General features: G+C 31.4%; 1 protein-coding gene across 11 annotated transcripts in view; it reads right to left on the bottom strand.

Moving 5' to 3' along the window:
• The window catches only part of LOC122565886 (trace amine-associated receptor 9), a 96,921-nt gene that overhangs the window by 42,487 nt on the left and 27,365 nt on the right, over positions 1-27,069 (bottom strand). For 6 of the 11 annotated variants that reach the window (XR_006316307.1, XR_006316308.1, XM_043722417.1 and 3 more), the window contains 5 exons: positions 22,775-23,362; positions 20,890-21,015; positions 12,051-12,167; positions 2,669-2,823; positions 2,206-2,353 (listed from right to left, as the gene is read on the bottom strand). Coding sequence is in view for 9 of the 11 variants with exons in the window: in XM_043722417.1 (XP_043578352.1) it covers positions 2,206-2,353; positions 2,669-2,823; positions 12,051-12,167; positions 20,890-21,015; positions 22,775-23,002 (774 nt within the window). In the remaining 2 variants the exon portion in view is untranslated. Of the gene's footprint in view, positions 1-2,205; positions 2,354-2,668; positions 2,824-12,050; positions 12,168-20,889; positions 21,016-22,774; positions 23,363-24,042; positions 24,162-25,895; positions 26,015-27,069 lie in introns of those variants that run through there. The other 5 variants (XM_043722441.1, XM_043722430.1, XM_043722406.1 and 2 more) reach the window with 4 other exon arrangements.

Below are 27,069 nucleotides of genomic sequence, written 5' to 3' on the forward strand. Positions count from 1 at the left end.
TACCGATGCTAATTATTTTTCACATTACTGGATGAACAATATCGCATGTTCTCACTGTTACCCTTGATGACCATTTATAATATTCGCTATGTAGTTACAGAAATTTGACACATACGTATAATTGCCTACATCCGACCATTTATCATTCTTCTCATTATATCTGCACAATAAATTTCTAGGAAAATTTCGAGAACGTGAAATTTATAAAGCAACTACAAAATTCTGACTAAAAGTATAATATATTACATTAGAATCTAGAAATATGAGGAATTTGATACGAATATCTTAATACGCCTATACATCTCGAAGATTTCATATTTTTCATTATAATATCATCAGCAAATTGTAGTAAAAAATTTCGCTTTGTTTCAGGGTGTTTCATTTTCATCCTGCCAAACGGTGTCAGTATATTTCATCTATTAAAAATAGTATAGTTGATCAATTTTCAAACTTCATTTTCTCGTAAACTAAGTCTAAAATGAAACAATTTTATTCCATATTCTGTTCTTATCTTTTCATAAGGAATCTCATACGTTCGCTTGTACATGTTATTCGGCCGCGTCTTGTACATATTTTATGTGCATTATATTTAATATCGTAATGCATATAATTGACATTGTACGTATTGGCTAAAAACACGCAAATCGTGAATAAAACGCTCAAGCTAATCAGCCTCGTGAAAATCGACCATCCACGCGTTAGTTTTTAACAGACTATTCTAACAGGGGAAAGATTTAATTGAGAGCAATTAAATAGTCGGGATTGCTCACGACTTGAGAAAACTCGATATATATACAATAGGACTGCTATTTACCGTACAGTAGCCTCCACGGCGTAGCAAGGCTTTAAGGTTTAAAGCACGAAGTAACGGAAGTGATTGATTCACTGACATCTAAAACCGCTCGCAGCAATCTCTACCTTGTGATAGGAATTGAACAGAAACTAAAGGTATAGATCATGTAGCCCTGACCGAAGTTTCCAACACTTATCTTCTCAAGTTTCTGTCAACTCATTCATCCAGACGCTGGAACACGTAACTTTGACACCCAACGGATTTTACGATTTCACTATATCGCGGAGAGCATTGCATCAATGTTTGACTGCTATGGTTGTAATTGTAATGCTGTATAAAACATACACGAAACGTGTAAAAGTGCAAATGAAGGTAAAAACATAATTTTTATGCATATATTTTATAAAAAGACGCTCGAATTCCTAAAAACGCATCATTGTAAGTTTACAAAATTTCTATGAAAAATTACAAACTTGTCATGTTGATCATTCTGACTCTGAGTTCAGAGTATGTAGAGAATAGAATAAATTGTGTAAAACGTAGAAAATGTTAACAGCCAAAATTAAGCTACGTCTTCTATGCATAGATGTGTGAATCGCTCGCATAACAACAATAATATGTAATAGTATGCGCTTAAGTATGCCATAACGATTATACACGTGCTTATGGAAATACTGGTGCACGTTCCGGTTTACTGGAATTTCTTCTGTACACACATAGTTAAACTAAATCCCTTGTACTAATTATCCTAGTAGTTCTAATTAAACATAAATAAATGCTAGATATTTATATGCATACAAATAAAAATGAAACATTATTGTATAAAACAATATTATGAAACTGATATTTATATATTTATACGTCAACGTAATTATATATATATATTACAGAATAACATTTTATAATATATTAAAAAATTTACTACGAGTACATTGTACTCTTAGAATCTGAAATATTCCTAATGAGATCTCTATATGTTGTTGCGAAACGGTCATCAAAGAACTATTGATTTTACTGAATTTTAAAATTGCTTCCCTATGATTTATCGTACTTTTTTTGTAATTTTCATTTATCAATAAAACTAATAAATATTGCAACATACAAAAAGAATATTAAATCACAGACCTGCGTATGCATTACACGGTAAGAATGTTCAATTACCTGTCCATTTGGATCAGCAATCGTTTGGGACAAGTGTTATTTACCGAGAAACTAGTTTTATTTTCTCTCATTCGTAAGTATTATTGAGATTAGGTTGTGCTGTAAAGCCATTTCATTAAGTATTATGTGTGATTGAGCATCAAGCAATTTGATGAATCGTTAAGCGAGCTATCGCGGTTTTGTTGTCAGCCGAGCTCTTTTTAAATTGAGCCTATTGATTGGAGGTTCAAGTAGTACCAAACTTGACTTACCCTCTCCATATGGCCTCCACTAACGACCTCCGGCGTGTTAACGCAAACCACCCTTTTCAGGCGCAGTTTGTTAACGTGGAAGGCTGAACCGTAGCAATACATCAGCACCATCGTTGTAGGGAAATAAAAACAACAGCACGCAAGAATCCTGAAAATAAGGAAGAACGCAATAAATTTTCGTTTCTTTATACAAAGCAATTTTTCAAAAATGAGAAAGGATAAATAGAGTAAGAGGGATAGGTATAAAGACACGAGTAAACATGGATAAGGCGAATAAAACGCGAATAAATTGAAGCCGAGGGAGAGAAAAAGCTATAATAGATAGATTAAATCTTACCTTAGTCTGTTTAATTTATGGTACAAGAACGATATTTATAATTTAGTACACGTCACTGTACTCAATAAATCAATTGTCAAGTTAGCTAATATTTTTAATGATTATTATTAGGAATTTAAAAAATACCGAAGGGAAGCCCTGGCGAAGAAAGGGTCGCAGGCAAGGAGACCAGAGCCGTTAAAGTAGTAACCACCTCTTGGTAGTACGAGAGCACCAAAAATCGCCACGCTTGCTATCCAAGTAGTTGACATCACTGCCACGCAACCCTGCCGCATGTAATACTGCGTCACATACATAAAAAATAATCATTCTTTTTTTTCTTTTTGAGCATATGTGATTATACATGCGATTATGTTTAAGAGATTAAACAATTATAAATTTATGCAGCAAAAGATCTGTTTCGCGCGTCTAGCGTCTGAAATACGGAAAGAAAAGTTAGAGTAGTAGAAAATATATAATATGTGTAATTTATATTAACTTTTATCTGTAAATATGAAGAAGAAAATATTAGATTTTTCTGAATATAATAATACAGTAAATTATGAGTAGTAATAGTTGTAACACTTCATATTAACCACCCTGTATATAAATAATAAAATATGTACACAGAACTTGAAAATTCGTGAGATGCACGTGTATCAAAGTAATTCCTGATTAATGTTCAATTCTACTTTTTCGAAAACTAAATTACTTTCAAAAGACCTGTTCATAACGTGGATGACGTTTCATAATTATCTCGTGTTTGTGTTGACATATTTCCATTGAATTTCTTTGTCCGCGAAAGAGTTAAAACTGAAACGAATTGAACGGGATATAATTTTAAATTAACGAAACAGTTGTTAAATTGACAGAGTTTTGACGAAAAAATTTTACTTTATATATATATTTATTTGTTTTCATACGTAGGATAGTGGTTTGCTGATTATTCCCGCCTATTCAGTTTGGAATTATTCCCAAAAAGTGTGCAATTGACAAGTTTCCAAACTCGATTTAACGACGATTGGAATAGAAAAATTTTATTGTGTATTTTCAATTTATTTTTACAAACGCTCTACCCTGCGTTTACAAAAATCGAATTTTCTTAAAAGAAATACGATGTAAGTTGTTATTTCAGATAGCGTTAAATAATTTTCATGTACACTTAAAAATATGTATGTATACTTAAAACAATGAAAAAGAGCAACTGCCTGTATTGTACGTCAAACTGATACCGAAAAATTATTTTAAACCAACGCTATCCGTTACAGGGAGCAAGTAGTGATAATCAATATTTAGCCCACCATCTGAGTCCCTGACAAACTTTCAAATTTTATTTTCAACTTATCTAATAAAACCTCCAAACATTTGACGTAATGAATGATTTTATAACATAGTGGGAACATTCATAAGTATCCTACAATATTTTTCAATTTTGATTTTCCAAGTTTTATGAAACCTGAAAGAGGAAAGGAATAAAAATTGAATATAACCAAATCAATTTGTCTAATGTGAAAAAGCATATTTAATTTCGTTAATTTTATTTACGCTGTCTTTATTTATTTTATTAATATAATGCATATATACGTGACAAATTTTTCAATATGAATTTCCTTTTCTCTGTAAATTAAACTTTTTAGGAAAGAGGTGGTGTTCCATGCACTTTCAGCTTATTTTTTTACCTCTCCTTTCTACACGCTATACGTATAAAATTTTCGACCGTAGCAACTCGTGTCTTTATTAGAATAGTCACAAACTGACCTCTAAAAGCAAGCCGATATTTTCAACAAACGTGTAACGGTACCGATGGTCGAGAATTAGTAACTAACATAGAAAAGCACTCGAACCGACTGCTCGAGAAATTAACCACAATACGTAGCAATGCCCTATTAATATCCACTCCATTTAAACTAATTTTCGAAAGTAATCCAAGCGATAGATCATCATTCCCTAAGCTTACAATTCAGAGTCACAAAGTGAAATAATTAGGTATCATTCTGGTGACAAAATATTTATTTCTTACGATAAATTTAATTGCAAATGCATTGAATCTACAAAATAATAACCGATCTATTTTTTATGTAGTTATTTTATATTTACATTTGTTGTCAAAGAAACAATAACCAAAAATAATTTCGAAAGAAATGTATTACTTTCAATGTATCGTTATTTATATATCGTTTATTATAATATTGACGAATTCTAACCAATTTGCACAAATTACAAAATGTAGAGATCTTTTTGTACGTATCGGGTGTAAAAAGGGTTCGTATCGAGGAATTATATTAAATTTGTAATAATAATAACGTACACGGTTTTGAAAGGAGGTGGAACACACATTTCATGGCATACCAAAATTTGTGTGGTATGTACATATCATTAATCGAACAAATTCATTAATGTGCTTACGGTCAATATTTGGTTCGATCGAATCAGTTCTGTATGTATATCATTTGTGAAAGTTTGTCGTTTCAAATTATTTAATGATTCGTTGAAAACTACACACTAAACAATATGAAACAATATGAAATTTTGAACAAATTCTTGTATAAGAAATACAAAGCAATTATAGAAACTCATAGTTCGCTACAGATTTTCGTCTTTCTTCGTTCGCAATGTTATTACTAACTTGATCTTACAGTAAACTTACTTCTATGTATGTAGTTCTACGAATTAGCTATGATTGCAGATCCAAGAACTTTGCCAATAAATGTTAACACGTACTTCCAACTACGGCGAAACTATGAAACAGTTTCTATTAGTTAATATTAGCCGCCATCGAAATAAACTTCTATTCAAATTATCATTCAAATGAACTGTTTGTTTAATTTATCGCTGTAAAAAGTTTTTAATCGCATATTTACTTAAAAAAGTCAGTGTTATCCAAAAATCACTCCTGATTTTTCTGCTCTCTGATGTTGTAACAACAAAGTTATGAAACAAAAAATAGAAATAAACTATTGATAATACAATAGACGAAGTTACCGGTAAGCATTTACAATAATATTACAATTTTCTTTATTTGCTATATTAATTATAGTATAGTAGTATATTATATTAGTATCTTAATTTAGTATATTTGTTTAATATATTAATTTTAGGAATTTGTAACATCATTTCAACTTACGGGATACATAGGAAACTGAATTTTCAACTCAAATACGGCAAAATGATAGCAGAGATTCAACATTTCCTTGCTTCAATTAAAATTAAACTACCACAAATTAAGAATGTATTAATATATCCTGCATGTATTATTTCTTTTATGTGTCGTATTGTTCCTTGAAAATATTTCATAAGCAAGTGTAATATCAACAAAAGAAAAGCTTTTTAATTTTAATTAACAAATCCCATGCACCTTACGTGAAATATTAAAAAATAATGTATAATGTGTATTTAAAAAAAATCAACAGAGTTAAAATCAGATCAAATCTGATCAAACGAGGTAAAAAATATGTTAAAGGAAACTTCGAATTGTTTCTAGACTTTGAAGATATCAATTCGAATATGCGTATAATAATATGCAATATACTCTACTATTCATTTTATTACGCGGATATACTTAATATTCCTAATTAATTAAAAACATAATCGGACAAAGTAACAATATTACGATATACGAAATTGCTTTTACGTTTATAAAACCGACGTTATTTCTCCTCCGATCCAATAATGCATAAATATATTATCGCTATTGTTTATATCAATCATGAAAATTGAAGTTTTACATAATGTTATTGAAATTTTGCAAGTGGAATCAGGAAGCAACATCGACTATTATTTTGATCAAACTAGAAAAGAGGACAGTAGAAATCGATGAACATTCAATTGGCGGAAAATTACGAACTGAATAGTCTACGAGAGTCAGCAAATTGTCAGATTACGTTCTTCGTCTGATTCATCTTCTATATTAAAACATCTTTTTGGATCAATTAAACATAAAGTTAAATTATTCCGAATTTTTTGAAGTTCATTGAACTGTATTTTTGCGCCTTGATATATATAAACTTACAACTAAAGTACATATCTCTAGAGATTATATGAAAAAAAATAATAGTATAAATATGAGAAAATTACATTTTTTCTTAATCTTACTTAATATTCTGATTATTTGTGTCTATTACTAGATGTCATGATTAGCTATGTAATTTGTAGCAAATTTTTTCTACCTTAATATGTGGCATTTAATAGGTGGTATGGACTGGTCAAATTCAAAGTTCGGAGAAATATTTCATATACGTCAATTTAATAGAGTAGGTTGTGTGTGCACAGGTTGTAATACGCCCTAGGGAATGAATTCCACTCAAATATATGTACTATATAATAAGCAATATGTATCTTTTCTGTCCTTTTAGCTCACCTTACTACATATTCATTACATCAGTAATTTCAATGAATAATCACAGTATGCATAGAAATGTAAATACTCGTACATTTCTTTATACGTACACTGCCTTTAGATACAAATATTCGATATTTTCTTATGCCTAAATAACTTACCGTTAATAACTTCCTTCCCATATAAGAAACATTTGCAATAAAATGTATCAATTTATCTTTATTTAACGCATCGATGTAACCATATTCAAATAAACAAATAAGAAAAATCTTCAATTAAAAATAACCATGACGATTCCCTAGAAAATACATTGCAAACTCGTTGGATTAATTGTAAATCCTATATAATAGTCATTTATAAATATCCCTATATAATAATCATAAAATAGAGACGTGTAGACATACTGAAGCAAACAGATATTAATAATAACCATAACGGTTTCTCAAAGCGAAAATATTTCACACAGCTCTTGAGTTAAGTTAGGTCCTAGAGGACCAGATCTATTTTATGCACACAATAATTCAGATAACGGAATATGATATCGGATAGTGAGCATAATATAATTTTCGACATAAGAGAATGAAAAATATTTCCAAGTTTTATGACCTGACGTAAAATTCGAGAAGACGAGAAATTTTTGCGCGAGCAAGTCGCGTTATTTTAAAGGCGAACTCGATTGTCTTGAAGGATCCCTCGGATACGACGCTTTTCATTGCGAACGAGTTCGACAGTCGAGTAAAAGTGGGAAAGCCGGCGATTTGGCTGCTCGACAAAAAGCTGAGAGATAACGCTTGCGGGGAGGAGTCATTCAACGGGTTACCTCGCATAAAAAAAGGGAGCGAAACTGTCGTGAAATCGATTCGCTGTACATTTGTTCGTATATGGATACTGTGTCGGCTTAGCTTTTTTTTCTCTCGCCTAAAAAACGAAGAAACCGGTGATGTGCATTTCATACGTCTATATCAATGTATTTGGCCATGTAATAAATTCGTTCTTTAGAAAAGTGTCAAAGATCGTTATTCTTGTATAACATGTATATTTAATTATTGGTGTGTACTGGTACGTGACACTGAGCAAAAGTCTCCATTTACAATAGATATTTCGGAATGACAATTAGTCATATTTTTAGAATGTAATATCCACACGCTGAATGTAGAAACGATTCTTTAGACATTCTCTTCATGATATATTACTCTTTTGTAGCTTTCCCTGAAATTCATATTTCCTTCGAGCTATTTCATTATTCAAATATCAAACGAAATAATCTTCCATTTTCAATAATCATATTATTAACCACGTCAATGATACAAATTTTCTCATGGCATCCCACGCGTGCGGGCAACATGTTACTTGAGGATAATTGAAATGAAAGCAATTCCGAGAGCAAATACTGTTGTGTACAAATTCGGTTTTATTGTTTATGGCTTCCAAATGTATGCAAAATATGATATTTAAAATTCAAATAAATATTAAAATCCAAATTATTTGCTACTTTATATGAGAGAGATAATTATGTTAAAATATTATTTGGTCTTAAGACAAAATGTAAATACACTTCTCGTGTTATCTAGAGAATAAAAATAATGTGATATTTGAAATACATTATTCATTACTTCAAATAGTTATTTTTTATTTTTGTTTCAAATAAAATTTGGCCAATCTGACAAATATATACGTACGTATCTTCAAAATTTAAAACAGTAAGATAATATAAATAAGTACATTTTATTATATTTGTACGTATCTAAATAAAAGATTGTATATGTGTGTCTGACAAGGAAGGACATTAGAATGAATACAGAATCCAATACAAAGCGTAGTAATCCTATTTTGAGAAATAAATAAAAGCGAAGAAAATAGAAAAGAGAATACAAGCGACACTCTGAAACTGAGATTCTCAAGGGATCAACTATAGTGTACACCACGGTGTATGAGATTCTTCGACTGAGCGCGCCTCTTGTACATATCCGTGTATTCTCAACAAATCCACTTATTCGTGCCAAACTTTGCGTGTAAAACTTCACAGCACGTTTCAATTGTTCGATATAATACAATTTTCAAATTATCTTTAGCCAAGGATCTTTATTCGCGTTTCGTGATATTTGTTGAATATAATTTTTATATATTCAATTGAAACTCTCAACTTCGTAAAAAAAATTTAAAGAAACTTGGCAGTGCATGAACCGATTTTAAAGTACTACTTTTATTCAAGTTCTATATTTAATATTCTGCTGGATATTTAATAATATTGAATCGAACTATTTATATATAAATATGCATAATACCAGGTATAAGCTAATACATTATTTCCAAGTTAATCATTTTCGAAAGTTGGTAATTTAATTAGAAAGAAAGAAGAACGGGCAACACCAAGCAATTATTTAAGCTTCCATGTGTGACCAAAGTTTGTAGACAATATGCAAGACAAGTTATTAAAATACAAAGTAACTGATAATTATTTAGACTTCGATAACTTTGACGACTGAGTTTTGAAGCTTTTAAAGTTGTCCGGCCCAAAAGTTTGGTATTTAACATAAAATTAAACTTTAAAGTTTCAAACACTTAAGCTTTATACACCACAGTACTTGATATTATATTACACGTTCTTATATTTCATCGTTGCATTACTCTAACTACGGTGTCTAACATAAAATGCATATGGTTTATAGTTCGCCAAATGAATAAAATTTTTAAATGAATAATTCCCGACGATTTCAAAAAGCTATCAAGTGTAACAATTCAGAACTGTAAGTAAGTACGAAAGCAAGGAATGGCGTCTGTTATTACTTCCCTTCTCTTAACCAGTGCCTGGTAACCACTAGTAACCGCAGGAAAGTGGATAGCGCGGTCGAATATACGGCTAAACCGAAGGAAACCACTGAAAAGATTACGTGTCGTGGACGAACTTACAGCTGAACTGCAAGAGCAATTGCTATGCTAAAAGACAGGAGATCGTGGATGAATTTACAGCTAAATTCTAAGAAGTTGAATGTACTGATGAAATAAAACGAGAGAATTTCTGGTACAAAACGCTAGCAGCACTGTTAGAAGACTAAAAAAAAAAAAAACGTAAACTGAATTAGGTAACATAATTATTAGACTACGGATATTTATGCGAATTCGAGTTTTTATAAGAACAAATGAAGAAACATTTGTTTTGCTTACTAAACGTTATAACAGGTACTAATCTTTGCATATTCTATGTATACACTTTTGCATGTTATGCACATTTTGTGGATTTTTGCAGTTTTAAATTTCTTACAGATGTATAAAAGATCACAGTGTAATAATTACGTATATAATAAATAAGTCGTATGATAAAACATCTTTTCAAAGTGAATATTCACAATTTGCTCGATATCCACGCAGGCAAATGGTGTGGAACTTACGAGATTATGGAAAATAAAATACTTCACTACCGTAAAGTAGGTCACTAAATTCACAAACACCGCATTATGATTTTGTTATTAAAAATCAACAGCGCGTCTATACAGAGAAACGCTAGCACGTGGGAAGCGTTATTTGAAATTATAAATCGTCTCCTACATCTCGTCGCTGGTGAACAACTATCAGCTTTACTTCAAGTGATAGAGGATTAAGTGGCTTCAGAGACCCTATCTGTGCACGAGACACTGACTCTGACTACGAGGTAAATGGATGGCAATAATAAACTTTAGTTAAAGGACTGTGATGAATAGTACAATGCTAATCCTAAAATCTTCCAAGTGAAACCACTGTATATAGTTTCTAGTAGAAAAATATAACATTACAGTCATTCGACTGTGAAGTTAACTTCATTGCAATTTTTGGATTACTATTAGACAATTATTTCAAAGATATGTAATGAAATTGTTATTATTATGCAGCATGTGTTGTTTCACTTTTGTGTTAAAGCTTCTCATGAAACATTAAACGTTGTTTACGCTTGCTGAAACAAGAATGATAATGAGATATAAAAATTTGAGAAAAGTTAAGAAGAAGATATCCTGATTATCACACAAGGTATCTTGGGTGCTTACGTAGAAAAGTCAATAGATGATGAATCGGAATAACTATAATCGTGGAAAATTTATTCTATCAATTCTGAATCTGTCACTATCGCCCGGCTATACTTTAAGCTGTTCCAAAGTTATGATAGATATGATAGAATGGTTGTTATCCTTTTCCTGGAAGTGAGGTTTCTCGGTAATCTCAAGACATTTTTTTAATATCTATCGATAACTTTTAAAAATACATTGCCAGCGATTTTTCTACGTTAATTTAGGTAAATGTGGATGAAAAAAGAAGAAACTCAGCTAAAATGATTTCTGACAAAATATACGAAATTTTAAAGAATTCTAGAAGATCTTGGTATGATATATCGTGTATGTCAATCTCCTTCTTTCTACAACTCTCAGTAGCAGATTTTGTAGGATATAAAAATAAATTGACAGCATCGATATATCAATTTTAGCGTGGTCCCATGCTTGAAAATTTTGGAATATTGGATTGACACGTTTATTTATTTGTACATATTCATCTATCGATTGTAGAAATGTTTACTATTAAATTATGAAAAACAATGTCAACTGTTTTCAGTACTACATATTTCCATTTTGAAGTGTTTTATCCACACAAATTATGTATAATTGAAAATTATACTCGTATATCTAACTTCCGTTGTTATTTATAAATTAATTAATAAAATGTAAGATTGAAATAAAGAACTGTGTGAACATATAATATATATACAGGATGGTCTTTAGAATTATAGATGAAGAAAAATGTGTTTCATAACTTTCTCGACCTCATCCTTTATAGTGGTTTCAATCCATCAAAAAATAAATCGTAAAAAATAAGTTCTCTTGAATAAGGAAAAACATATATGAATAATCGTTAAAATATACCAGAAAAAGCACTAATTGTATAGATACTAAATGACATAAGAAGAAGTAAAATATAGATAAATAGACAACTTTTTTTAAGATTTACGATGACAGCAAGAACGACACGTATTAGATTTCATATTTTCAGAATTCTTCAAGTACATTTTCCTATCATCCGATATTATTTTGCATACTATTCATTGATTAAATTATTATTGAATAAAACCATTATCTAAAGGTCAAGAAATATGAAAGTTGGAAAATAAAAAAACATCGAGATATGTACTTTTCAAGATAATAGCGTAAAAGGTGATTTAAAAAATTTTACCTTTTTAGATGTGTGCTTATGATAATGATGCGGGTGTAGCATACAAATGTAACGATCAATTGCCATACAGACGAGGATAACAGCGCTCTGCTGAGTTAAAGCTCCTCTAAGAAGTGCCTGAAACAATAAAATTTACACAATTGTAAACAAATCCCTCCAAATTTCAATTGTTATTCATTTGAATTACAAAGGCAAGATGTTACGTATTGACAAATACGAAAACAAATATACTCCCTCGTTCTTTTCTTTTTTGTTTGGAAACCGTATTCAAATCGCAAATCAATACGGAATACAATTCAAGTAGTACAACTTAACGTTGCGTTGGTCAGCCATTTACAACTCGACGATGTAATCAATTCCCTGATAGAATTGTCGATTGAATTCTGCTTCGAAAGCAATCTTCTGATTCTGTTTCACACGCGCACTTTTCTATTCACGTTTCACTTTTCTACTCTAGCAATTTAGCATGGTCATAACATGATTTTTCGCTCTTGGTCTACATTCTACACTTGATCATATTTTTACCACTTATACCAATACTGGATTGAATATATTATAATTATTTATTACAAAAGGTCCACGATTTTCACCAATATACTGAAAAACTTAAAGGTAAATAATATTTATGATTAATCTTTTCAACGAATGTAATAACGATTAACGAGCTTGATTAACGTTAACAGGTCGTCTACAATTACGAAAAAGTCAGAATCACAGAAATGCGGATGAGAATATATACACATATTGAAAGCTCAAGCTAGTAGAAAAATCTGACAAAGGAACCTTTTATCTAAACCAAGCTTGTCACGGGTCTTTACTCGTACGTGCATTTTTCAAGCTGTCTGAACAAATACAGATCGGCGGGCAGAGACAGCACGTATCCGCGGGCAACTGTCACACTCCGTGAATACGGAGATCAACCGCACTAATAAAGATAAGCAGCACCTTGCGAAAAACATATCTTACAACTGGACTGCGGATTTTTATCCATTTGCAGGGAATCTGAAGAAACAAAATTCCACTCAAAAATATGAATTTGTACAAAAAACCCCAGTCTACTTATACCGTTTCTTGCTACACTTTCCAAATCCTCCTATGCACTAGCTGAGACATCTCATGCAACTGTATCCAAACACGCTCTTAGGGGAAATATTCTAAAAATCATATTTTGCAAGTTCTTCATGTACGCGCGAAGCATTCTTTGTGTACCAACAGAGCTTAAGCGGGTTAAAGAAGATCTCCCGCTTGAAGTCAAAATGTCTAGTTTCGAATGTGATGTGCCAAAGGCGACACAACGTGATTCGATGAATCAGTGACGCTGGTGTATCCATAAAGTAGCGACCACGAAGAAAGGAGTTAGGGGACGAGAGACGTCAGAGGGTAGTATACGTTTAAGATGGTTGCCATGGTGACCGTTGGCGTACAGCCAGGAAAAAGCTCTGATAATCTGGAGGGGCTAGGATCGCCCTGGCCTCGTTTCGGGCTATCCTCGAGACACTCCCGAGAGACCTTAACCGAATATTTTCACCACAAAACGAATTTACTCAATCGTTCCTCTAAGCAATTCACAGCTCTTCAATCTCTTGGTTAGTTGCTTTACCCGAACGAAAAGTCAGGCTAACTCTCATCCGATGGGGATGAAAACAGTAGAGTACGGAATTGGAAATGTATCTTTCTTACACTGATACGTGTTATCTTCATGCGTGACGTTACTGTTATTGTTGACAACGATGCTACGTGTTTATATCGTCCCTTCAAGTAATTCATAACTCTTCGATCTTTTTATTAGTTAATATGAAAAAATAGGTTGGTCTTTACCCGACAAGGATAAAGTCTAGTAGGGTACAAAATTTGAAATGTTTCTTCCTTGCACTTTGCAACTTTATATTTAACATTATTGTTACTGTTAACGAAGATAGTACATGTCTACGTCGTTTCATTAATTTAAAGGAAGACTAGCATAAATTAAACAACAATGAATTTTTTAAAACAGTTTTTGCGGGTTTCTGCTGCATTCAATATTAAAAATATTTCATAAAGCGTAGAACATATGATAGGTGAAATTCGATATTCTGAGTAATGGGTGGTATGGAATAGCATTGAACATTCCAACCAAGGCTCAAAGGAGGAGAACGACAGAACTTTCCAATCAACGTAACATAAAGTACTTGCATGTCGATTATAATATTTTTTTTAAATTATTATTTAATTTATTCTTGTTTTGTTATATCTATCATTGACATCTAGATACTATAATATTTCATTGAAACCCATAATGGTAAGAGATATCAATGTACAATTTATTCTATCCCATAAACTGTCAAAACTTTTATATCGTGATCTAAAAACGTCTGCTAGTAATTGCTATCTAAAGCTTTCTATTCGTATCCGTATTCATTCGATATTGTACAAAGCCTTTTTAGATTGGTAGCATTGCAAACCATACCTTTTGTATCACGTGAACTGAATAATTCACACGATGATTTTATGTCAGCAATAAATGTTGTCGCTTGCGTTATTGGTTCTAGGCGAGGCAATAAAGTATTTCCCTCTCAATTGTGGCATTTTCGAGATATGTATTGTACGAATGTATCACGATAGAATTTTCTCTTAGTTTATAATACATGAAATTGAATGTAATTTAATACTTTTATGATTATGATATCTATAGTTTTCTACATTCCAATAAATTAATAAGTTATTATTTTTACAATGTTGTCAATTTCATTGTTCATCGAATCATAGATGCTGCTAGTGCTGATTGTTCGATAGAAATGAGAATAATAGAAACGTAAAATAGTTTAGATAAAAGAATGTTCGCACTTTCACATACAACATTTAAGACAAAATGATATAAAATTAATATCTGTATATAAATTTACATACAACAATTTACTGTAATTAATATGATTCGTCGGAAAACGTAATCAATAGTTTTAGAAATATGATAACATCATAATGAAATACAGCATTACAGGGACACATTTAATGTATTGTCTGCATCGTCTGGTGCCAAGTAGTCTAGTTGTACTCCATTATAAACTCATATGTCATTTTATATGTTTTTATGGTAAATTTATAATTTCATAATTTATATAACTTTATGATTTTATAATTCATATTATGTTATATACATAAATTCCTATTCGTTGCAAAACCATGGTATCTGTCAAAGTTCATTCCTTTCTACAGCAAGTGAAATATTATATCTTCCTTTGCATAAGAACTTCTTTTCCATTCTTGAAGTTTGAATTTTTAGAACCATCGACACGTGTCTTGTTTTTTAAATCAAAATGTTCCTAGTACTATCTCTGCTCACACACACACACAGGATTGACAAGACTGAAAGAGAAGTTTCAGCAGCCGTAATTTTTATTCAGTAATATTAAACATTTGATTCAGTAATTTTATTGAGCGCGGTGATGAATATGTATTTGATCCGTCGTACTGAATTTATAATCGTTATTGGGTTATATCATGAATGAAATGATGAATGGCATTATTATATTGCATACCAATTATGGAATCATTTTTAAACGTTATATTTTATTACTAGTTATCTATAACCAAATTCATGTCTATAACACTCTATTTCTTCAGCGGGTTCTATTAATGAAATGTTTTATGATACACATGGTTATTATACGATTTGAATAATTTTGCAACTTTAATTAAAAAGACTAATCCTCGTGGACTGAATTAAGTGGACATTTTTTGGTCTCAAATAGAATCAAGTCGTTTGGTCCAATCAAATTTTGGTATATTCTGTTTCAAAAAGTTAAAAATTAATTCTATTCACTACTGTGCATATGTAAATAACTGTAATGATAATAATTAGCAATTCAGTCATGCGAAATAAAGACTAATAAAAATATAATAATAAAATAACAATATAGCTAAACGCATGGATCTTTTCAATTTGAAAAAGTTTTATCATATAAAAAAAAAGTTTATCTGAATTTCATAGAAAAATATTCCTTTTATAGAAGAAGCTTATCTGAAAAAGTTTTTATTTCATAGGATATCAAAATACATCACTGTACATTTTTAGATTTTCAAGAGCATTTCAGTATTTTAAAACATAAATTTTAGAAGCAAAAATACAGTAATATCTTATCTTTTGATTCGTATCATTTAAACAGATATTTAAAAAAAATATATTTTCTGGCATGGAATTTAAAACTTTCCGATAATTTACATGATAAGTTATCGCGGATATTAAACCAGATCTCCATCCTTAAATCATTATTTACTACTAATATTGATAATAATTAACGACCTAAGTCACGCTTATAATTTACAAGTTTAGAATCGTTGCTAAATGCCAGATGTGTAAAATAGTTGACAGTAAAATGAAGCTTATATATTAAACCGGAAAATGATATAACCGAATGTCTGATTTTACCAGGATCTTAAACTTCTCGTGTATCGAAAATACAATGCAATAAATTTCACCGTTACATTACGTCAAGCAAAGTTAAAGTAGAGGAGGAAGAAAAAGGGGAAACGAAAGCAAGATTATGATCAGGAACTTCGATAACGTGTAACTACCAACTAGTGGAAGAAATACCGGAAAAGGCACCGACTGCAGGAAGCACAGCTGCAAATTCCTGACGGTGATAATTTCCTTAGCACGGTATGAACAGGCTGCTGACATTTCCCAGCCATTTTTCTTCGATTTCCGCTAGGAAATTCCCTAAGACGTACAGGTTGGTGTACCGCGGTGTAACGTAATAAAATAAAAAAGATATATGCACAATAATTCGCACCACCTATTGAATATCGATTATCAATAGAACTAAAATATTACTGTAGTATATGGGGGGGGGGACCCTAGGTAATTAAGAAGGTCTACTTGACAATGGATCATCCACGTCTATGGGACACGTGCATGACGGGTATACAGTGTAGTATCAAGGAAAAACCCCAGGTAATTAAGAAGGTCTACTTGACGATGGGTTATCCACGTCTATGGAACATGTGAGTGCCGGGTATACCGAAGCCATAGTATAAGAGATAGCCGTGAAGCAGTTGAGAGGGAGGGTGTTGTCAGCGTTGTCAAGGAGTATGGTTGGCTTGAAAAAGAGCCGTTCTGACGAGAAGAATGAGTGACGAATGATGACTGCGTGCATATAGGCTGACGGAGCATCATACTTGATTTTGTGTTAGCGTGAACGATATTGAAAGAAATCATATCGTTACCAAACCTATTAGCATTATATTTTCCCACATTACCATATAATTTGACATTATATAAACTCATATTATACATGTTTTTAATCCTAAATTCCCATAACAAAAGATAATCTATACTACATTCTACGCATTTTTCTCAGTGAATAAAGATATTAGAGTTTTTACTAATAAGCTCGTAGAACCTCACAGTTTCAAAAAATATAACAGCAGACGGATAAGAAATTTCATTTCACCCCCGTTAAAGTTTCGTAAAGTCAGCCCCGCCATTCTTTTTGTTGAGTCAGCGCGAACTGTGGTGAGCGCGATTCGAACGTTGCACGATCGATCAGTGACATATGAAAGAGCTTTCTCGCCGTCCGATATATCAACCGCTAATGTAAATTTGAATTTTTATATGTTCGATTCGGTCCTCAGAAAATTATTGCTAGTGAAATTTTTCCTCTCTTCCTCTCTTTCTATCGTACATAGTTCACATGGGCAATTATCTTCTCGATCCTTCTCTTTTTGGGAGAATTTGCATATTCTAAAAATTTAAAAAAAGAATAGAAAAATTATTGGTTGGATAATATTTTTATAGCTAACACATTTATATTCAAGAAGTATCATATGATTCTAAGTAAAGTTCAACGTAAAAATCACAACATCCTTAAATATACCGATATCTACAATATAGCAATTATTAATTACTTGTCCAAGAAATACTGTATTTGTATTTTTTAAAAATTAAAGCGAGATAACAGTTTGTTAGATTTCCTGAAATTCCTTTAGGATATGTTTCTATAATCTTTTTAAGTACGAGTTCTCCATGAAAATGTGTGATCTTCAGCTTAAGGCAATCCCTAAAAAGAGTTGACTCACGCTAAGCTGATGCATCATGTCTCGCACACGAAGCGTACTACTTTGTTCCAAGACCAATTTTTAGCAGATTTCCGGGGCATAAAAGTAGCTGTAAATTAAAGTTACTGGATTTTGTTCGCCGAAATTCTGTCTAGTTCAGTCACCGTTCAAATAGAGCCGTAACTTTGACTCTCTTGAATTTCAGTTTAATTACCATCGGTTGTAAACGAAATATAACAATTCAGCAAGAATTATACATATTATACCGTTAAATATACGGCGATTTAGGACAATTTTTATTCAACAATAATTAACAATTTCAAAAACAGATTTATTATTATTAAATTTATTCTTCAAGTTTTTAAAATTTATTTTTTAAAATTCTCTAAAATTATACTTATTCGATGTTCCAAAAGTGGAATTACTCTTTTTTGTTACTCTAGAATTTATATAGCAGTTCCTTTTTCTGTTATTAATTTCCTGGCTTTTGTTAGACATACTATTTCTAATAGTACAACTTTATTGCGTGTTCCTTACTAATGGAATCACGTAATAAATTTTGTTCCCTACTTTTCTCATTATCTTCCTATGTTGCTTTCGTCTTTAGATACTACATACCTTTTTACTTGTTTTTCTCCTTGTCTGGTACATTTTTCTAGCTCGGTTTCATTCTTGTCTAATATATGTCTAGTATATATCTCGTCTCTATTCTCATAATCATATATCTTCTTCCATCTCTATTTGCCACGAAAAAATTTTAAAATTCACAAAATTATGAGATATCCGACGAGACAAAGAATTATATATTTTTATAGATGAACTATATTTGCACAAAATTAAAAAAAATGTTAATTTTTTGGATTCTTTAATTTCCCTTATCGACCAAGGATCAATACATTCGAAAACTGAATGTGCTTTTAATTTAAAATCTATAAGGGAGAATAAAGTAATTCGAGAATTTTTGGGCTAGTCCCAATAGCTACTGTGGGAAATTTCCTCTGACTCTTAACAATTTGGCTCTTAATTCTTTAGACAATTAGTCTCTCGAGTAGCAGTGCATGGGCGTCTGCGAAGAACCTTCGAAATCTTCTAATTTACGGCACGTATATGTGCCCCAGCAACGAAAATAGTGGTTTCTTTAGTTTAAAGTTTCGAGACACGTACCTGTATCTTTTTTACCAATTGCCAGATGCCTCGAGTTACAACGTAAACTGTATTTGCAGCAAGTGTTAATAATATTACTCGGAATCGAAGAATATGCAAATGTGGACAAAATGAAATTAAGACCACATATAAAAATACATTTATAAATGGCAAGTTGCTCTTGCCTATCCAAATTATTACTCAATATGTACATGTTAGTTTAGCAATTATTTATCACAGAGAATAACATATATGTAATATTGGAATAATAAAGAATTCGTGATACTCGTGTTGCTCATAGCTTTTAGGCATGGATGAAGTAATACGCGTAAACATTGCGCATCATACTCCATATTCCTAACAGAAACTTCATAGAGTACTGTCCAACTTGAACTCACTTGGAAAGCCTGTTCTACTTTGCTTGATGAGAGTATGTATTACATACTCTGCGCTAATGCAGAACTACTAGTTTGTTGTCTTGTGTTTACACACGAGGTAGACAAACCAGGAAATTATATTATAATAAATCTGTCGAGTTTCTTGAAGTATCCGTACCTTACGTCTTACGGCAATAACAGATAAAGCGGAACGTAAAGAGGGACTTTTGTGAATTACGCTATCATAGAAAAATGAAGCGAAGGACGTGAAAAACAGCACCATCAATATGCTTACGAATAAAATAGAACGTCACATACATGTAGCTTTGAAACTATGTATAAAGGGTAGCTAGAATCAAAGAAGTGCGAGTGACACTTTTCTGATACAGAGAAAATTGAGTTTAAAATTCAGATGTGTTTTAAAAGTTCCACGTAATATCGTTACGAAAATTGAATCACATTTCACATTTGTCTTTCAGTTTAAAAATTATTGAACGTAACAAATTTATTACATCTGTATTTCTTTGGCACTAATTTTCTTCTAAAATCAATTTTTTATTTTATGAAAAAAGTCGCAAAGAAATGTGAAATAATATATTTCAGATAAAAATAATTATTAAACATTTAACTGCGTATGGGGTAACAACAGTTTTAATCGTCTGATTTATAGAAATCGATTATTTAGATCTATCGCATTAATATTTAATTCTACGCTATTCTCGTTTAATCATTTCTGTTTTTAACACGAAAGTATTAAACATGTAACTCACATCTTTTTGTCTCTAAATACCTCAGGTAAAGCTGGTTATTTTAAATAAGACAAGGCTATGCTCATACATATTTCAATAGACTGTCAGAAGTGACAAATATGTTATTTTATATAAAACTATTGTTCTGCTAACGGTCAATAGCTTAATGGTCAAAATGCCTATAAAGCAATAAAGCAATAGAGCAATAAAATAAACAAGAAAACTGTTGATCCTGACCTGAACAAACAATAAAAATGAGCATTATAACAATTGAAATTATTGTATTATTTTTACGTAACATTTTGCCTTATTCTATATATAACAAAGTATAACAAATTATAAAAATCAAACAAGATTTTAAAAAATAATCTTTTTCTAAACATATATTAATATTAGATAAATAAGTATTTAACAAATTTTACCATTCAAATTCCACAATTATAATATATATAATACATATTATATGTATAATAATATTATATGTATAAACACGAGTAACAAACAACACATGCAGTTTATTATAAGCACGAATATTACCTGTATTTGACAGACGACTTCACCATATGGCCAACATCCGTAGACGGCTGGTAAGAAGCCGAATGGTGTAACCAGAAGACCAATAGCTAGGTCGTTGCTCGCCAAACTTGTAAGTAAGTACTTTGGCTGCAATAAAGTTGAAGAGAACCTGTTGATCGTTTAGATTACATTGTTGGGGTGTTATTCATTACGCAAATCAATTTTGAATGGACTTCATTGAATATCACCTCGTATCAATTGCTTCTATTTAATACTACATTCTATACATTGTTAGTAAAAACTTCAACGGCACTTATTCGACAACCTATTGATTTTTACTCCAATTACTTTGAAACTAGATCAGTATTAAAAACTCGATCACATTTCTATAGTTTCATTCGTTTTTACAACTCTCTCATCACATTTCGGATAAATGATCGTAACACTTTTTGTTCGTTAAGAGTATACTTCAATGTCCTGTATGCGTTTCCAAGCGAGACCGAAAATGACCATTTCCTACCATCCTACTTTTCTCAGTTAGTGATTCATTGCGCGAATGCCCTACTACTGCTTGTCACTAATCATCGACTACCATTCGTTCTGTACCAACGGAACAACTGCATGGACATCCATAAAACAAACAAAAAAGATCTGGTTTTCAACACAGCCTAACAGACACATTCAAATTATGGAAAATTCTAACGTGCCCTGCAGTTGACCAGTACACCAGACAGAAGCGAAATAATGCTGTCACAAACGGTCCCTGGCTTGTGTGACATTTTTAACACTCGACACGAATACACATATAGCATTTGTGATGGCATACGTAATAGTGAACAGCTGGATGAATAGAAAAGGATCAGGAAACATAGATTTGACGAGCAAGTGCTTGAACAAATTTACGTAGGGTTCCATTCTAATTTCTACACGGAAACATCTTTAAATCTGAAAAGTATCGAAAGGAAATGTATCAATTAATTTCGATCTATATTATTAAAATTCCTATGACAAATATAAATATTTGTGTCATAATGGAAGATGCTTCGTAAGTTCCAAAATGAATTCTACTTAAATTATATGTATCTTTGGTAACTATCGTATTGTCATAAATGAAAAAAAAGATTCTTCAAGTAGATGGAACAGTAATTTTAAATTATTTTATGTCTACTATATACACTATTTGATATAAATATAGTTATATAGTATATATACTATATCAAATGAAAATATTTTGTTTTTATGAACGGTTATAAAGATACATGATGTCATTTTATACGTGTTATTTCTTAAAAAGTATTTATTTCAAGAATTATTGATAATTTGGAAAAAAGATTGATTAATTTAAAATAAATATATCTAACAGCAAGAGATTTTTCTGAGAAATGTTGTCATATAATTTTTCAATAAACTTATTTCGTACTATCATTTTTAGCATTTCAAATAATTTATACGTTCATTATACGTTATTATAAGCTTTTAGCTTTCTTTCATTGCTCATTCCAAATCCATTCTACAGACATTTTATTCACATACATCCAACTTAGGACTCTATTTATAGAGCATTCCAAAAGATTGGTAAATTAGGAAAAATAGTACTATGAGAGGAACGTTTGAAGATTCGCTTCTATTTAACACCATATGAAAGTATCTGCTACAAATACGATTAATTTCCATTGTGAAACTACTATCATAGATTTAAAATCTTGATGGTATCCCGCTGGGGGTAGCCACCCACATGTTATTTAGCAATTAAGCTAGAAAAATTTACCAACTGTCCAGCTGGACAAATTGTAAAATACAAATTAAATAATAAAAAAAAGATGTAATATCTTTACACATTTCTGTGTTATACACTCATACATACGATAAACTACTGATATAACAAATTCGAAAGAAATGTACTCACCTGTGCGTGAATATATTTGCTGTATCGTCTGCTGTTTATGACGCATATTACTAGAAGATTGGCACAAAGAATACCGAGACTGAGTGCAAGAATTAAAGCGGCGCGTAACAATTCCCCTGGGCCTGGTCCAGTCCAAGTGGCTTCGGATGTGTCTCTCCGCCAACAGCTGCTGTTGCTCAACGCAGGTGCGAGCAAGATCGTTTGCTTGTGCTCCATGTCTCTTTTCATTAACGTTTTTACTTTGAAAATTTCTATTTAATCTCCTAGCCCAGACGAGACATTCGCGTCTCGTGTGAGGCTGGGCTGGTAAACGCGTTTCCCGACAATGTTTCATCTCTGCCGCACTGCTGCCCCGGCTAGGCTCGCTTCCCGACTATTTAATAATATAACTATATTAACTTTCCTCATTGTCACGAATCAAATAACTTGTGTATCTCGGTAGATAAAAAACGTGTTTGACATCCACCTTTCCATTAATTTAAAATCACGAATCAATTCATATTTTTATCTCGGATTTTCGCTATAAAACTGTATTCTCAGGTGGCACATAATGCCAAGGCACGATTGATTAGACTACGATCAGGGTATCTGTAACATACAGAAATAAAGTTTAGTTAGCAATTTTGTCATTTATCGTTCATACATAATTATTAAGAAACTTCGAGTTTTTATATTGGTTAATGTTTTTTAGAGATACCAAATTAAATTTAACTAGATTAACTGAAGAAACAGAATTTAATCAGAGTAGATTTGTTTTATCCATTAACAGGTATAGCAAATTTGGATATTCCGTATATTTTAATATTAGCATTCTTTGTGTCTTGCATTCCCAAATTTCGTGCAAATCTATAAAAATCCATAGTCTATTTATTAAGCGTAATTATACGGGATAGTCTTAGAGAGTAATAGTCAAACATAGATAGAATTAAGCTTTGTTAATGAAATCTTTGTAATTTCGCAAAAATAACGATGCTTTGACCTTCAATATCAGTTCCAATTTCGCGTCATTAAACTTTTATGCATGTATAACTCTATAGCAAAAACATACATCACACACGTGTTAATACGTGTGACATAAAGATTTGATTAATTCATTGAAATGAAGCAAAATTAAAATGAGCTTCATAAAAAAATTAATTCAATTTTTTACTGCTTTTAGTTTCGCATTATTAAGAGCGCTGAACATTTTGAAATATAATATTAACAGCTATTAACTGTATCGATTATAAACCTATTATTATATTATATAAATTATGTTACATATAAACCTGTTATTATTCCCTTCGTGCTACATATTTTTATTATAACTTTTCAATAAACCTTTGAACGATCTATCTTGATATATAATATTTTGCTTCATTAAAAAGCAAGGTTTGGCTGTTAAATTCTGGAATACACCCTATTATATAAGTTGCATTGCTGCTATGCAATGTGAACATCGCTTACATTTCTCGAATAATTATTTATGGATTCAGTAGAATACTTGTTTAGAATAAAGTAAAAAAATTATTGCAATCTATTTTTTTACAATCACGAAAGATATAAAAATAATTCTTTTCCTTTTTTCTGGTAAATTGGGGCCAGTTTTCTTTTTTCTTTTTTTTTTTTTTTTTTGGTAAATTGGGACTAGTACAGTTTGCTACAAATCCTTCTAATTATTAAGAGATTTTTTAATTTTTGTTTCAAATGATATTGCAGATGATATTTCAAACAGTGTTTCAGACGATGTTTCAAACGCATTCATGTTTCTGACATGCGGTTCTGGCGAAGTCAATCAATTTCATTCAGTCCAGCTTCACTGGAATCCCAGAAAGATTAAGGAAAGAAATACGAAACTAGAACACTCTATATAGTTATTTCTCTTCTGTCAGAAAATGTAATATCTGTCACAATCCTTGTACTGTCGTATGCAAAATGAAGAATATTCTCTGTTCTCGGGAATTTAGTTCCATAATATTAAACAAATATATACTTGAATAGTTGTACACATAATATCAAAGAGTTATTTCATTCAAAATTATATATTGCACAACAACGAACGTTTATTCAGTATTCATTTAAGCTTTGACTTTTACTTGTATAAATAAAATTATATAATAGGAGACTGAAAATATGTACATTTTCTTAGGAAAGAAAGTTAATATTTTGTACTTCAAAGAAAACTTTTAGAAAAGATATTAAGAAAAATATCAAATATATAACTACATGTGGAACATTTCAGAATATATTACATTTGACAGAATTACTTAACAATGAAAATTGTTTCTAAACAAGAAATTGGGTTACGTAGATAACTTTATGTATTACATAAAACATAATTATATTACATAGAATATTATAAATAACGTGGTTTTGTCAACTTTCGACTAGAACTAAAAAAAAAAAAAAATAACGAAATACGAATGTATTGGAATTTTGACTTTCGATGGCGCAACAAAAATTGTTCGGACCATTTCGTCTTCTACCACTTCTTCGTTTCATGCGTTTCATCGATTTTTAGTACCGCTCTACAACCAATCTCAGAGAATAACATTTTTCCATACATACAATCCCCAATATTCACACACATTTTTACTGACTTTTCACATTTTCTACCATAGCCAGTTCTACTCCAAACATTAACCAAGCCAAATTCAATCCCAAATGTGTTTATTCCTTCATCGTTTTCAAAAACTTAACATTTCGACAATCTTCCATCTTACTACAATTATATATTTTCTCTTAATCACTGTTTTCATCGATTTTCGCATTCTAATTTCCAATTCCTAATTTTCTACTGTTCCTTGGTAATCCAAATTAATTGTTACGCTTTACGTGCATTTACCATTAAGTGTTCTAATATTTATGAACGAAGGTATACACAATTAAAAAGGATGTTTCCTTATCTGGTTTTCTGAACCCCACTCATTGTGTATCTTACGGATCTCCTTCGTGGTTCTAAAAGTTTCAGAATCTTTATTCAAATTCGCTTTTCCATGTTTATCGACCAGCCACATTTTGTATGCTCTATTGTGCTCCACTCTCGTCGCACATCAGATATGTAGGTATTATATTTAATAACCCAGGTAAAGTATGTATACATATAATAGAACTGAAGACAATACAGTACAAACTTATCTACCTTATAATACGTAGGAATGTTTAATCTCTTTCTACTGACGATCGTAATGCGAATACATCTCTGACTGTAATCTCGATACAACTTTAAGATTAATATAGATGCTTCGATTTTAAAATCGACTGAAAATATACAATATTCTTATGATTCTAAAGATTCGTTTTTTGAGAAAGTCAATTTTGAAAATATACTAAATTCACATTCGTTCGAGTGATTAGTATGATCAAAGTTTATCAAAAGAGTCTGTTCGATCGTTCGCGGAGAGACGCGGTCGCGGTAGATCGCGCCAACAGGAGTCGTAAATTCTCGTTACGATACGATGATCGACATCACGAATCAGTCGATCCCCTATTTTCGGTTAGGATAATAGAGATGATTGAATTGATGATAACACTGAGATAATAAATTAAAATATACACTTTATTCCAACAACTTTGAAGATTTAAGTATTTACGCATGGTGCGTGTAGATGTGTTCTCAGCGAAGTGTAACTAACAAGTTAAGATGATGACTGATCAATGAACGAAAAGTCAGTCAAGATAACTGACTGGTCGACAGATGAAAAACCAGTGAAGTTCAATGACGATGCTGTCGCGGAGGAAAGCTATTTATTGATGTATCTAGCGCACGATACCATCGGATTCGTTGATGGCAATTTTGGCTAGGAAAGTGAAGGCAACGGACATCGCTGGTAATTGAATAAGGAAAAGACTGAAATGTAAAGATGGGTGCTAGCCACCCCTAATCGAAGGTCGCCCGTGAAGGGTATTGTACATGGGAAAACAGTTTTCCTGTGTTTCCTCGGAATGGGCAATAAATCTAAAAAATACTTCAACTTAAAAGATACTTCTTGGGTCTAAAGGATCTTAATTATGAAAATGCTAAGATTTATGGTGGGTCCTTAAGGTTATTGGGAATATACAATATAGATATTTAGTCATCTAGCGGCCATCCTGCCCGAGGTAGGGAGTCTGGTTTGTGTAGAGAGTCAGCGGACGTAACAGAGTCCTATAAAATCGATAATATACTCTAAAGATATTGGAAAATTTATATTAAAAGAATGTAATTATATCATTATTTAATTAAAAAATTAAACACTACTGTATTAAATAGCATTAAATACTATCGTATTTAATTACACTGAAAGCCATTAAAGATTTAAATAATTTAATGGCAT

The sequence above is a fragment of the Bombus pyrosoma genome, linkage group LG1, assembly GCF_014825855.1.
Source record: "Bombus pyrosoma isolate SC7728 linkage group LG1, ASM1482585v1, whole genome shotgun sequence".
Classification (NCBI taxonomy): domain Eukaryota; kingdom Metazoa; phylum Arthropoda; class Insecta; order Hymenoptera; family Apidae; genus Bombus; species Bombus pyrosoma.